The sequence below is a fragment of the Empidonax traillii genome, unplaced genomic scaffold (assembly GCF_003031625.1).
Source record: "Empidonax traillii isolate 1590-97213 ecotype Southwest subspecies unplaced genomic scaffold, ASM303162v1 scaffold115:size2055165, whole genome shotgun sequence".
In the NCBI taxonomy this organism is placed as follows: domain Eukaryota; kingdom Metazoa; phylum Chordata; class Aves; order Passeriformes; family Tyrannidae; genus Empidonax; species Empidonax traillii.
This window is the reverse complement of record NW_020955308.1, coordinates 1207347-1221035: the sequence shown is the minus strand read 5'-3', so window position 1 is coordinate 1221035 and position 13689 is coordinate 1207347. Positions and strand designations below refer to the sequence as shown.

Below are 13689 nucleotides of genomic sequence, written 5' to 3'. Positions count from 1 at the left end.
AATAGGAAATAATATCCATGTATAGTCTGAAATTCTCTGTTAAGGCTTTTCAAAACTGATTTTTTTTGTATTTTGAACAACTTAGATAAAATTTAAAACTAATTGCACAGCAGGTTATAAGAACTTCTGAAGTAGTGCCTTCAAATTTCAAGTGGAAGACGTTCTTAAAATTTTACTGTGAGCTGTTTTTTTCTGTAACAGTAACCATAAGTATAAAGTGTTACAGATAAAGCCTAGAACTTCTTTTTTACCATTAAAGCTAGGGCATTCATCTACATGTGTTTTCAAGAAGAATATGTATGACCCTATATTCCCTTTAAATTAACAGAACAATTGTGTGTTTCTCAATGTCTTCAGAATTCAAGACACATCATGTTTTTTTTTCTTCTCCCACAAAAATGCAAACCTAAAAATAATTACTTTAGAGAAAAAGAACTGTATTTGATCACCCTCATGGTGCTATGGGACATAACACCTCATAGTGGGATGCCATAACTTCACTAACTTCATTCCCTTTAACACAACTTTTCTAGTAGTAAGCACAAAGAGAACTGATGATTTAGAAACTGTTAACATGATAGCATGATAAAAAAGTGCTAACATCTTACCAATTATCATTACATCTTCTGTTCAAGAATTAATTTTTTAAAATGCAAATGAGCACAAATTATTTCAAAGGGTTTTTTAGCTCCTATCCCCTATATATATAATAAACACCTTAAAAAACTATAAATACCATTCTAAGTTCTATTGTATGAAGGACATATAATGATGATTGAAAAGAAAGGTGAACCCCTTCCCTACCCAAAAGAAAAAGTACTTTTCAGAACTGTTTGGGGTAGAAGACACAGAAGAATTGTACACGCAGAGTTTTTTTAATAGAGTGGGAATATATCAGATTTTGGGCACAGGTAAGTCATTTAAGCCTATTCAGAATGTCAGAAAAGTCCAAGATTTTTAGCACTGTACAGTAAAAATTTGTGTGGCCAAAGCTCAACTGGAGTTGAAGTTGGACAGAAATATGGAGGACAATAAGAACAGGTTTTTCTAATATATTAGTGGCAATAGGCAGTATAGAAATACCATTGGCCCATTACAGGACAAGGATGGTCACAAACAGAGACAGAGATAAGACAGATGTATTTAACGCTTTCTTTGCCTCTGTCTTCAACAGGGATGATGGACTAAGGGGATCCAAGTGCCCTGAGCTGGAGGACTCACTGCAAGAATGTTCAGCTACCAGTCAACCCTGAAACTGAGTGGGATCTGCTGCTCCAGCTGGATCCCTACAATTCTATGGGACCTGATAGGATTCATCCAAGAATCCTCAAAGAGCTGGCTGATGTCATTGCAAAACCTCTTTTGATGAGGAGTAGCTGAGGTTGCTTGGTCTTTTCAGCCTTGAGGAGACTGAAGGGAGACTTCATTGCAGTCTACAGCTTCCTTGTGAAGGGAAGAGGAGGGGCAGGCACTGATCTCTCCTCTGTGGTAACAAGTGACAGGACCTGAGGGAATGACCTGAAGTTGTGTCAGGGCAGGTTTAGGTTGGATATTAGGAAAAGGTTCTTCACCCAGAGGGTGGTTGGGTACTGGAACAGGCTCCCCAGAGAAGTGGTCACAGGACCAAGCCTGACAGAGTTCAGGAAGCATTTGGACAATGCTCTATGGCACCTGGTGTGACTCTTGGGAACGGTCCTGTGCAGGGCTAAGAGTTGAACTCAATGATCCTTGTGAATCCCTTCCAACTCAGCATATTCTGTGGTTCTGTGATTGAGTCACTGTAAATATAAAATAGGCAGTATACATATGTGTAATTGGGCTGCATTGAGCCTAGTTAGCCTGGAATGTTCTGGAAGTGATGTGCACATATCTGTCAAGTGAAAACTGTACAGAAAATCCCTCATAAAATGTGTCTAAACCATTACTACTCCGGTGGAAAAAGGCCTCTAGTAGCAAACAAGTCTGCAGAAGTATGTCATTGGAGAATGACCTAATAGTTTTATTCAAATATTTACATTAAAGTGTTTTTTTTTCAGAAGTTTGTACTACCTTTCCCCTCCTTCCTGCCTACACACACTATTCATATTGTATTCAATAATATGAAAGGTTTCTATTTTTCTATGTAAGAAAACCAGATGTTTTCCAGCTTCTTAGGAAAACTAAGAAAAAAACTTGTAATTTTATTTTCACCTTTATAGTCCATTAATTGTAATAGCTTTTAACGTATTTTTAAAATTCCTGTCCCTCTTGGGCTGAATGAAATGATACACCAACAACCACAGTGTCAAAAGGTTATCTTGGTGATACTGGCTTTATCAAATTTTTAATTTAGTAGATCTTTATTGTATCATCTGTCATAGGTTAAAAATTTGACTACTATCCCATTAGGGTTTGAGAAATCATAGACAATGTAGAAATACACAGCATAAACTCAGTATCTTAAGGATTTAAAACCCAATCTATTAAGATTTATTAGATAACATTTAAGATGTGAAATGAGAATGCAGATTTAAAATGTATTAATTATAAATATTTTGGCATACAGAAACCCATCAAGGTATGTTCATATTCTTCGTATTAGATTAAAATGCAATATTCAGTAAAATAATTATATTTTGTAAGCATCTCTGTCTATTTATGTATACAAAAATGAACAGATAAAGTATATTTATACACGCAGCTGGACAGCAGAACCATGAATGAAAATTCCTCTGTTCAACTAGTAAGTACCCTCTTTAAAAAAGGGCTTTCTCAGAGAACTAATTAAAAATCACAGACCAGAAAGAGAATTTAAGCAAAGTTCTCAATCACTTGCTTGATGACTTCTCTAAGAGGACAGCTCAGGTAGATGAGAATATTTGTTGATGCTAAAACTTCCTCTGAGTCTTTCATAATGCAGTGGGTTTCTGGGGCTGGGTTTTGGTAGCACGAGGCTACAGGGAAGGCTTCTGTTAGAAGCTGCTGGAAGCTTCCCCTGTCTGGTGGAGCCAATGCCAGCCGGCTCCAGGATGGGCTTCCTTCCACTGCCAAGGCTGAGCCAATTAGGAGTGATAGTAACGCCTCTGTGATAAGATATTTAAGAACAGAAGGTATTGCACAGAAAGAATTCCAGCCAGGTAAGAGTGGAGTGAGAACATGTGAACAAGGTAGACATCAAGGTCAGTGCAGAAGGAGGGGCAGGAGGTTCTCCAGGCACTGGAGCTGAGGCCCTGCAGCCCGTGGTGCAGACCGTGGTGGGGCAGCTGTGCCCCTGCAGCCCATGGGGGACCATTGGGGTGCAGAGACCCCCCTGCAGCCCACAGAGGAGCCCATGCTGGAGCAGGGCTGAAGGAGGCTGTGATCCCATGGAAAGCCCAAGATGGAGCACAGTCCTGCCAGGGACCTGCAGCCCTTGGAGAAGGAAGCCCATATTGGAACAGATTTTTCCTGGGTAGGACTTGTGGCCCCTGTGGGAGACCCACGTTGGTACAGCTCATTCATGAAGGACTACACCCCATGGAGAAGTGACCCACGGGACAGCAGTTTGGGAAGAACTGTTGCCTGTGGGATGGACTCACACCAGAGAGGTCCATCAAGAACTATCTCCCATGGGGGGAACCCAATGGGAACAGGGAAAGGATTCCTCTCCCTGAGCAGTGCCAGAAACAACAACTTACCACAACCCCCATTCTCCATCCTCCTGCACTCCTGGGGGAGAGGAGGGAGAACATGGAAAGAAGGAGGGGTGGGGGGAAGGTGTTTGTAAGATTGTTTTACTTCTCACTCTTTGGCTCTTACCCTGTTAGTAATAAATTTAAGTACTACCCCCCCTCTGAGTCTGTTTTGCCCCTGAAGGTAATCAATAACTGACCTCTCCCATCTCTTACCTCAACTCATGGATCCTCAGTTGTTTTTTTTTCTCTCCTCTGTCCAGTTGCAGAGGGAGAGTGAGAAAGAGGCTTTAGTGGATACCTGGTATCTGGTCAGGGTCAACCCACTACACATAATCACAAAGACACACTCATATGTGTCTCTATATTTTTTAAGGTGAATAAGCATGTTTCATATATGTTTATAGTATGCATATATTTTAAAGGAATTTACTGCTGATACTGCAGAACAAATATCTAATTATATAAGATGACATATTTATTATTAGTTGCCTTTTTGATGCATGATGGCTAACAGGAAAATCCAATTCTAACTTGGGAATATTTAAATTATTTTCAATTTTATAAAAAGGATATTTTGAAATTTTAATATTTGATTTTATAAGATATTAGAGGTCTAAGACTGCTCTCATCTCTACAGGGGGACACAAAATCAAAACAGAGACAAAGACTGGGACATTTAATATGTGGATTTGATAAATTTATACCTTAATTGCTGCTATCATAGTAGTCAAGAAGCAGTTATTGTTGATTATCTGAAAATTACTTGTGAAATTTCCATTAATATCATAGTTTAAAAGCTTTTCTGAAAGAAAGAGTTTAACTTCCTTTGTGAACACAGTGAATATTTTACATTTTGTTATAGAAAACAGCACACATATTTTCAGCAAGAAAGTGTCCTTCCCATAACACCTCAAATACGATATTAAATTTAAAATGTAAGCATGACATTCAGGCTTCATTTGCTGTTGGTGTCGATCTAAAAAAATTATAAATTGATGCAGACAGAAAATTCTAATCTGATGCCCTAAGGCCAGATCCAATAAAGCACTTAAGCATCTAAATTTGGTGTTAAGGTAACTAATTTTTTGGTGGTTGTCCCCCAGAAGGGAATCTTAGGCTGAAGTGAGTTGGATCTTAAATTCCCGTAGAGAGTACAGAGTAGGCATGTCTAAGCAGGTACCAGTTAGGGGGTACCATGAGCAGCCACTGCCTCCAATATCACTTAACATCACCCAGAAAAATCATACACAGCTACCTGAAGCTAGTACATAGACTCTGTCAATAGGACTGAGCTATAATTTACACCTTGCAGACCCAATATGATTTGGGTCCGGGTTGTAAGGACAAGGGGATGATGTTAAAAAATACTTCCCTCTTTTCCAAAAAGCACAGTGATTTAAGATACTGCCCAGGAAATGTGTCACAAGTTCAGTTCTCTCTTTTGTCCAGAGGAATTAGGTTCCACATCTTCAAAGAGGGTGTGTTTGACTTTAAGCCTTTGATTATTTTGAACTTCTTTTGAAACACTTCAGATCAATTAGCAAAAACAGGATCAAGATTCAGCAGTCTAGTCTTTAGGTTCTCCACTAGATCTTCTTCCCTATGTTATTTCCTTATTTAGCAGATAACATTACTAAAGAGCTAAATAGGTATTCAGCTCCATAAAAACCATGAAAAGTATACTTCTCACAACTTCAGACTGGGAGACCTGCAGGACCTCCTATGTAAGTTGAGCAGGATAAGTGATAAAATACATCTCACCAAAACTGAGGCCCTATTTAGAGCAAACTCTTTGCATCACAGAAACTGAACTTCACTTGAAAAGACTCAGAGCCTTCTTTTAACATAGACAACTGAATGAATTTTTTCTCATACGACTCCTATACTTCACAGAAGTCCTTCTTGTAGAATCTGACCTAATAAAACCAAATGTGCTTCATCAAACAATCCATAATTACAGATTACAAAATTAGATACTTAGTTTTGATGATGGTTGTCAAGCACTTGAGCTAACATCGTGTACTTGAACTTAGCTCGTTCTTCCCAGGATCATTTGCAGTTCTACAGCCTGCTTTCAGTAAAATTGGAAAAGCTGCTATCCACTAATAAGCAAAAACCCTCTGGAAATCAAGGGTAATTGGCCTCCTGTCATATAGATAATGACATCTTGAGTTATGTTTGAACTATGGGGCAGAAGTGCTTTGCAGTATTTCCTGCAGTCCTCCCTAGTCCAGGCTAGGAAACTGGCTGGACCACAACATAACCTTAGCAAACCTATGTTTTCTTCTCATGGAACAGAAGGTGGAGCTTCAGATGTGTCCATTGGGTCTTGACTCAAAATGAGGCTAGGATGCAGCCAAGCTGCGCATCTGGAATAAAGAGCTGGAAAATGTCCCCAAAACCCATGTTTTACACATGATCTTTGAGAACTACAACAAATATTGACCCAGAGCCTAATGTAAACTTTCCAATTTTAATACACAGATCCATAGAACTTAATTTAATTCTTGGTGTTATAATAACAACCTGACTCCAATGGACGGTGCAAGTCACTGAGAGCCGCACATACCAAAACCTAAGAATGGATTTTGAAGACAGTCTAAAGACAAACAGAAAAATAAAACCAAACAAAACAAGACTTTTACTGGTAACTTAAAACAATTTAGTAAAAGAAACTAATTTTTGTCAATAATAATAATAATAATAATTCTACCTGAATTTTGAACAGAAATACACACAATCTTTGAAAGACTGAATACCCTCAAACTGTTTCTAAATGTATTATACTATGTTTTGTGGACTAGGTAAAAATTAGCTCCTTTGTACTATGTTACTAAACAGTAAATGGCATTTTCTCCCCTGTATCCAACTCATAGACTGGGTCAAATAAATTATTCACCCCTCTGACATCCAAAATTCGGTATGTTGATCAGTTGCCTCTGCAAAAACTTTGTTCCCCCTTTAAATTTTCTGTTGACTGTAAATAAATTTTCCCTGATCTCAGATGACTTCAGAGATTTTTCATCTTTTCACTTTTCTAAAGGAAGAGGAGACCAGAAGAGAAAAGACAGGGCCTTTTTACCAGACAGAATTTCCCAGGTTCTCTCAGGTTCAATTAAAAGCCCTTTCAGTTGCAGCTAATAGATTTCTGCCAACGAAAGTGGCTTAGAAGAAAACACATTAATTTTTAAATGCTTCATGATACTTATTTAGAACTTTCAATTTCTTCTCTTTCTTTTGAATCAGCTGATGAAGGTGATGGGGTTTTAGCAATAAGAGTACCACCGCCTACATGTGTGCAGTTTTAGATATGGTGCCATTGTGACTGATTTGCAGAGGTAAAGCAACAGTTTGGGAATCTGATTGCAAGCTCACAGTGACAAAAGTAGATAATTACTATCTCCACAAAACTTGTTTTAATACAGATTATATTAGTATTAAAGTTACATGATTGGTGTGAGAGACATGATAAATGTAGTCATGACAGAAAACAATTTTTAATTTAGTAACCCCTATCAATCTGGATAGCCCATGAATATTTACCATTAATTCAGTAGGCTGGAATAGAGTGGGTGAAAAGAACAAAAATAAAAAAAAAAAAAGGAGAGGTTTGACCTAAACAAGGACTGAGGAAAAAAGTGACTTCTCAGCAGTTTTACTGAGAACAGATCTTGCAAAAACGTGAACTGGCAAAAGATTAGAAAATACATTTGGGATACCATTATAAACAAAACCTTTAAAAAACCTGGATGACATGCAAAAATAGTGGCAATTCTTTAAATGTACTTCTCTTTGCAGCATTTACCAGTCAGATTACACTTAAACGAGTAACTTCAAAGGCTGAAATAAAATCATTTATGGAAATTCAAAACAAACCTATTTGATCACATCGTACTTCACAGCAGGGATACAATTTGCAGAGGCTGAGTGAGGGCATAGTATAAGCTAAAACAGGTTGTGTGTGCAATGAACCAAACTAAATGGTTTATATGAAAGAAATGTTGTTTCCATTAATTTTTCTGGTAATCCTATTAAAAACACCACCTGTCCAGAATAGAATTGTCCAGATTTTAATTCTTTTTCATATCTCAGTGTTCAAACAAGAAACAGAGAAGATATCTTCTTATAGCTATTAAAATATGACACAAAATGTATTATTCTGAAATCTTCATAACTGAAGCAGTTTCTCCAGCTCTGTTTCAATGTCTGGCTATTACACCTTTTACTTTTTCTCTCATTGTGCTTGAAGAACTGATTTTGCTGATAAGCCAAAATAGTATTTTTTCAAAGACTACATTGTATTTTCAACCTCTCTTTAAACAAAATGTTTCTAGTCTATAACACTTAAATTTACATATATTAAGGAAATATAAAATGCACCTTTCAAAATTCCACCATCACCCCTGCAAAATCCCCTGTAAGAGCCCTGAACAGGAACTTGACTTTGAATACCAACAGAGTGAAATGGTGTCATAATCAGCATAAGTGCATGTGGACTATTCACCTAGATCAAACACTTTGGTCATATACTCAATTAAATTTAAATCCCATTATATAATGTATACCAGTCTCATTTTATGCAATTCCCTAATTTAATGGCTTGGTATTAGCCTTTTCCCTTTTTGCACACATGGACTAATTTTCACGGTGCTCAGTCCCTCTGGGAAGTAGGTCATTAGAGTCAACTGGATGGAGACAGAAACTTAATACCTAAACAGTGTTGTAGAAGGGTCGGAAACACAATAACAATGTAAAACTGTTTTTCACTCACCCTACTTTGTAATATTTATGAAATTTCTCCCTCGTGTAAATATTATTCATTAATCTTGAGGATGACAAAGCAGAATCACTCTGTTATAAGGTAATTTGTGGAACAAAAGAAACACCCAACAAAATGAAAACACAGCTAAAAAATTAAGTCACAATTATAGCATTTAACTGCCAAAACTATAGTTGTTTTACACTGAAGCAATAGAATCATAATATTCATATTACCTTTCTCAATGTGTAATCTTTTTGTCTCATGTCCCACATCATGACCAGCCAGATCACCTTCCTTAGGTCCAGGCAGGACATTAGGTGACAAACCCATCAGCATTTGGTTCATAGACAGCCCGTTCTGATGGACAGCTGCTAGACACAAGCACAGGCAAAAAGAAATCAGCCGTCATATTAACAATAGTCTTTTTCTTATACAAGAATTCTAACAATCACTAAGTTACTTAATTAATGTTATCAGGATCCACATAGTGGGAGAGTTTCTTCCTGACAGAGTTTCTTCAGACAGCTTGAAAAGCTCTTTCCAAGAGTTCTCAAGGAGACCTTCATGAGTTTCAAACACACCTCAGAAACCCATATTAGGTAGTTTATATATATCTATGATTTTATCCTGAAAAATTATACTTTCAAGAGGTTTACGCCATTTTTTGTAAAATATTTTTTCATATCTAACCCATATTTCTGTAGTAGTTATTTTATTCTGGCTGGCATCACAAAAAGCAAATGTATTTAAGAATCAGGTGTGATGTTAACAAATGAGACAGGACAGAAAAGTCTTATAAATAAATAAGTTACTAAAGAAATCCACCACTTAAGGAACTCTGTTATGTCCACATGGAAGAAAAAAATGTGTAAAGGTCCTACTCCTCTCTGTTGGTAAGTAATAGAATGAGCTGGAAAGTAAAAAAAAAAACAACGTAATTCCTTGGCAAAAAAAAAAAGTAATTCCTTGGCAAAAAAAAAAGTATTTCTCAATTTAGTTTCATCTACTTTTTTTTTATTTAGACAACAATGGAAAAGGTCTCCATTGGTTGTAAAAAAATATAGACTCTTCAATCAATTAAAGAAATATTAAAAATCCACAGTTATGAGGTTTTTTCAGAACTTTACTTCTGAAATCTTCAGTGTGTTGTGCCTGGCTGGACACCAGGTAACTACCAAAGCCATTTCATCAATCCCCCTCCTCAACTGGACAATGGAGAGAAGATATAATGAAAGGCTTGTGGGTTGAGCCTGGGGAAATAGATAGGTCACAGTATATGGGATGCCAATTTAATCTGCACTCTGAATTGTCGAAGTGATAAGAAAACAGAATTTTCAACTTGTCATGGTCAGGCCTCATTTCTTTTCTTTGGTAAGTCATTTTTCATCACATACTAATGAAAGATCTTTCATCTGAAGGTCAATGAAGAGTCAGCTTCCTGAAAAGAAGCAGTCTAAAAGACACGTGTTGCATCTAATCAATACGACTACCTCTTTCATACAGCTATTTCATGGCCTTGTATGTGCATGCCAAATCCTCCAGTTTCACCTATTGACAAATTCGACTGTAGAAAGATGACTTAAAAGCACAAAACCCTGCAACAGAGCAATAATAAAGGGAATGGACAAGTGTAACAGGAATTTAAGTACATATTCATAAAATAGTGTGTGTTTAAAACCTTAATTTCCACTGCTGCAGTGGAATATCATAGAATTCAGGGCCTTTGCCATGTAATTTACTTCCTGTACACGGAACCTCGATAAAAATGGTATCACTCTGGGAAACCACGGTTTAATTTCACTCTGCCCCTTGTGAGCTATGAGGTGATAATTCTCTATCATATTTCTCACCATTACAAAATTTTATATTTAAAAAATTTATAAAGTATGCACATTTTTAATTGATTTAACCCGATTCTTCTCTTTACCAAGCAATTCTACAATGTAAAATATTGCTTATGAAGTCAGATTCAATTTAGAAATCAAACCAGAGTAACCAGATTAAATAAAACTCAATTTCTTTAAAAAACGTTTATACTATATGTTCAGTTCTAAAACTAATCTAGCAAATTGCTTCCCGGCTCCAATTCTGTATTTCATTGCTTATATCTTTATGTTTAATATGACATGATGGCAGTTTATATCAGTACCCGTTAATGTAGCATCAGATATTATGATACTGTAAAATGGGGAACATAATGTTGGGAGATAGTTATTGCAGCTGAACTTCTGAACATGATACATATGAGATCTATTTAAGACGAGGGCATTTTGATTAGAAAAACCAGCTGCACCTAATCAAATTTAAAGTGGTGAGAAGGAGAAGAATGTGACCTACGGATTCTGTCTGAAGAGCTCTCGGTCCGCGCAGGAGAGCTGGACACGCTGCTGCTTCGATGAGAGGATGGATGGCTGCCAGGTCTTCGGCCCTCTTCAAGAGAAGGAGCAGGAGAAGGGCTGTCTGGAACACGTTCCTAGACCGCACGGAAAGTAATTGCAAAAAAGGCAATGTTACACCAAGCCTCTCTTTCCAAACATCACTTCCCTGAACTGAAATCTCCCTCCTAATTTACAACCTATTCTTTCATCTGTTGAGGTGTTTGAGATTTGCAGAGCATTCTCAAAGGAAACTTGCAAGTTTAAGGGCACTAGGCCTTACGTTTCAGTGTGCAATGCGAGCACTGCTCGTTCTATTAGGCTTTTAATCTGCCTTCTGGACCACTTATAAAAATAAGAGGTTTGTTTTGCTTTTGTTTTTTGTTTTTATTTTCCTCACTCCTATCATCATGCCGTTGAATTGGAAATACAGATTTTGGCTTACGGATTTCGGCTTACAGCTTTCAGCCTTGTGGGATGAGGATCCATGTACTTCTGTATAAATAATGATCAAGCACTATTGTTTTATCTCACGTTGACTTTTACTCCACATTTTAATTTCAAAGGGGCTTCTTGAGCAATGAGATCTTATGGAACTGTTATGGATCACAAAAAAAATATAATCTCCTTGTAGAACCTATACCAGTAACATGGCTGATGTAAGTCCAAATGTCTGTTTTTACCATGGAGCACGAATCCGGAATGAATCACATTTTTTGGATGAATGTGGCCATATCACTCACCATATCACTACTTCAAAATGGGGAAAACCACTCATTCATGTTTTTCTGCCCAGGGAAAGGCCTAGTATGGCAGCTAGGAGGAGCTATGATGCACTTCAAGATGTTCCTTGGTTTTGAAGACTAGTGGTTGAGGATTGTGGTTATCAGAACTGCACATGCTATGTGAGAATTGCTAGTATGTAGCATATAGATATATCTGATATATAGATAGAATTTCAACAGAAACAATAATCAAAGGGAGCTGAGTGCAGAATAGTCCTTTCCAGAAAATTCTCTCTTCCCTGTAGTTTCCTTTTTATTGCTAATAGCTTTCAAGACTCATTGCTCAAATATGTGTGAGTTAGGCTGTTTTGATCAAATAGTTATAAAAATAAATAGATCCTAAAAGTGAAATCAATTGGATATAATTGGATGGAAATGTTAAAACTAGCATTTTTTTGGTTGTTGTTTTTTTTTCCTTCTGATAATTGAAATCCTGACTTATAATGAAAAGAAAAAAATTAACCCAAACCACCAGCCAACAAACTGCATATATTCAACTCACAAAAACCATTTGGTAATGAAATAATACCATTAGTATATATTTGATAACATGTAAGAAAACTTGTTGCCTAAAAATTTTCTTGGAAAGAGCAGTGCATTCCTCACACAACAAACTGCTTTTGCAGCAGTCATTATTCATGCACAGTTGCTACATTACTACTTATTTATCTGAATGCATTCCAAAGAAACTTGGCAACATGTCTATAGTAATCAATAGATTTGTTCCAGGTAAGCTTCATAAAAAGTATTTGCTGAATTTGAGATTCTAAATGCAAAGGGATTCAGTGGGCCTACTGATGGAGTGGGAGGAGACTTTTTCAGAGCAATATTTCAAGACATTTAAGTGGATTCCACTTTAATAGTCTTAGGTTTTTAAGTCAAAAACATTGATGAGAATAGCTTAACTGCATCATAGCTCTAGGTTTATTATGACTTTGATTGTGTTTATATGTCCACGAACTGGGTATTCAAGAGGAGGATTATAATGCAGATGTTTTCAGAATGTAAAAGATTTATTTCTTTAGATTTAGGAGGATTTAAGCATGCACAGTGTACAGATTTGATATAAATTGGAACACGGTATATTTAATCATTCATTTAATATATGATTTCACTGTTTGGCATACAATGTATTGTTCTTAGAAGGGTTTCATTAAAATGAAATCCAGTGAGCACATAAGATTTGAATACAGAGCTGCAGAGTAAATTAATTTATTTAAACAGCTTAATTTGTTTATCCTATTTATTTATGTGTGCTTTTACAGAATGTATTATGAGATGGAGCGAGCAAAAGGAATGCACAGAACAACAAAATATAATTACTGAACAAACAAAACAGATGAGTTTTATTCTCATATAAAATGAAATAGACAAACCCCATGAGAAAACTATATATACTGGGTTTATCAATTAATTTGTAAAATATCCTTTAATTCCAATAAAACATGGGACTGAACTATGCAGAAAAGTAAAATAAATAGTACCTTAACTAATGTTTTATATCCTTGTTTCATAATTCCACAATCAGCAATATAGTCTACAGCAATTTTTTGTCTTTATCAAACTATCTGCAGTAATAAATGGAAATGCTACAAAGAATAAACTCGAACACTCTGTAGCTCTAAAACATCATAGTCATAAACTAATGGTGCTTGGATATCAATATAAGTTGTCCTTCTTACTAGAGATTTTATGTAGAAAAGACAAATTTGGTTTGTGGCATAATATTAATTTTACATTTAAAGTTCACTTTAAAATTTTTCAAAGAAGGAAATGTGCAAAAATGTGTTCACTAAATAATGCAGATCAGAGCTATTTTGTCACTTCTGCAACATTCCACTTTTGTACAAGTAACTCGACATGACACCACAAAGAAATAGTGCTGCCTAGTATTTTTACTAAACTTGTTTACTACCAGGAGCAGATATTTCTAGAAAATATGGTGTTCATATGTACTGTAATTAGGCTTGCTGTCTCCCAAAAAATAATCGAAAGAATAAGTAAAATTTGTGTGACTTTTCTAAAATGAAGTATGAGAAGGAAACTGTGCAGGGTTCAGTTTGAAATCAACACATCTTAGTTAGAGCACGGTGCTAAAAATGCAAAGATGGCAG

At 36.3% G+C, this 13689-nt stretch overlaps 1 protein-coding gene across 5 annotated transcripts in view; it reads right to left on the bottom strand.

Annotated features, from left to right (window-relative positions):
• Positions 1–13689, bottom strand: part of DACH1 (dachshund family transcription factor 1) — a 358226-nt gene that overhangs the window by 92767 nt on the left and 251770 nt on the right. For 3 of the 5 annotated variants that reach the window (XM_027882959.1, XM_027882963.1, XM_027882962.1), the window contains 2 exons: positions 10753–10888; positions 8649–8783 (listed from right to left, as the gene is read on the bottom strand). In XM_027882959.1, coding sequence (XP_027738760.1) covers positions 8649–8783; positions 10753–10888 — 271 coding nt within the window. Of the gene's footprint in view, positions 1–8648; positions 8787–10752; positions 10889–13689 lie in introns of all 5 variants that reach the window. The other 2 variants (XM_027882958.1, XM_027882961.1) reach the window with 1 other exon arrangement.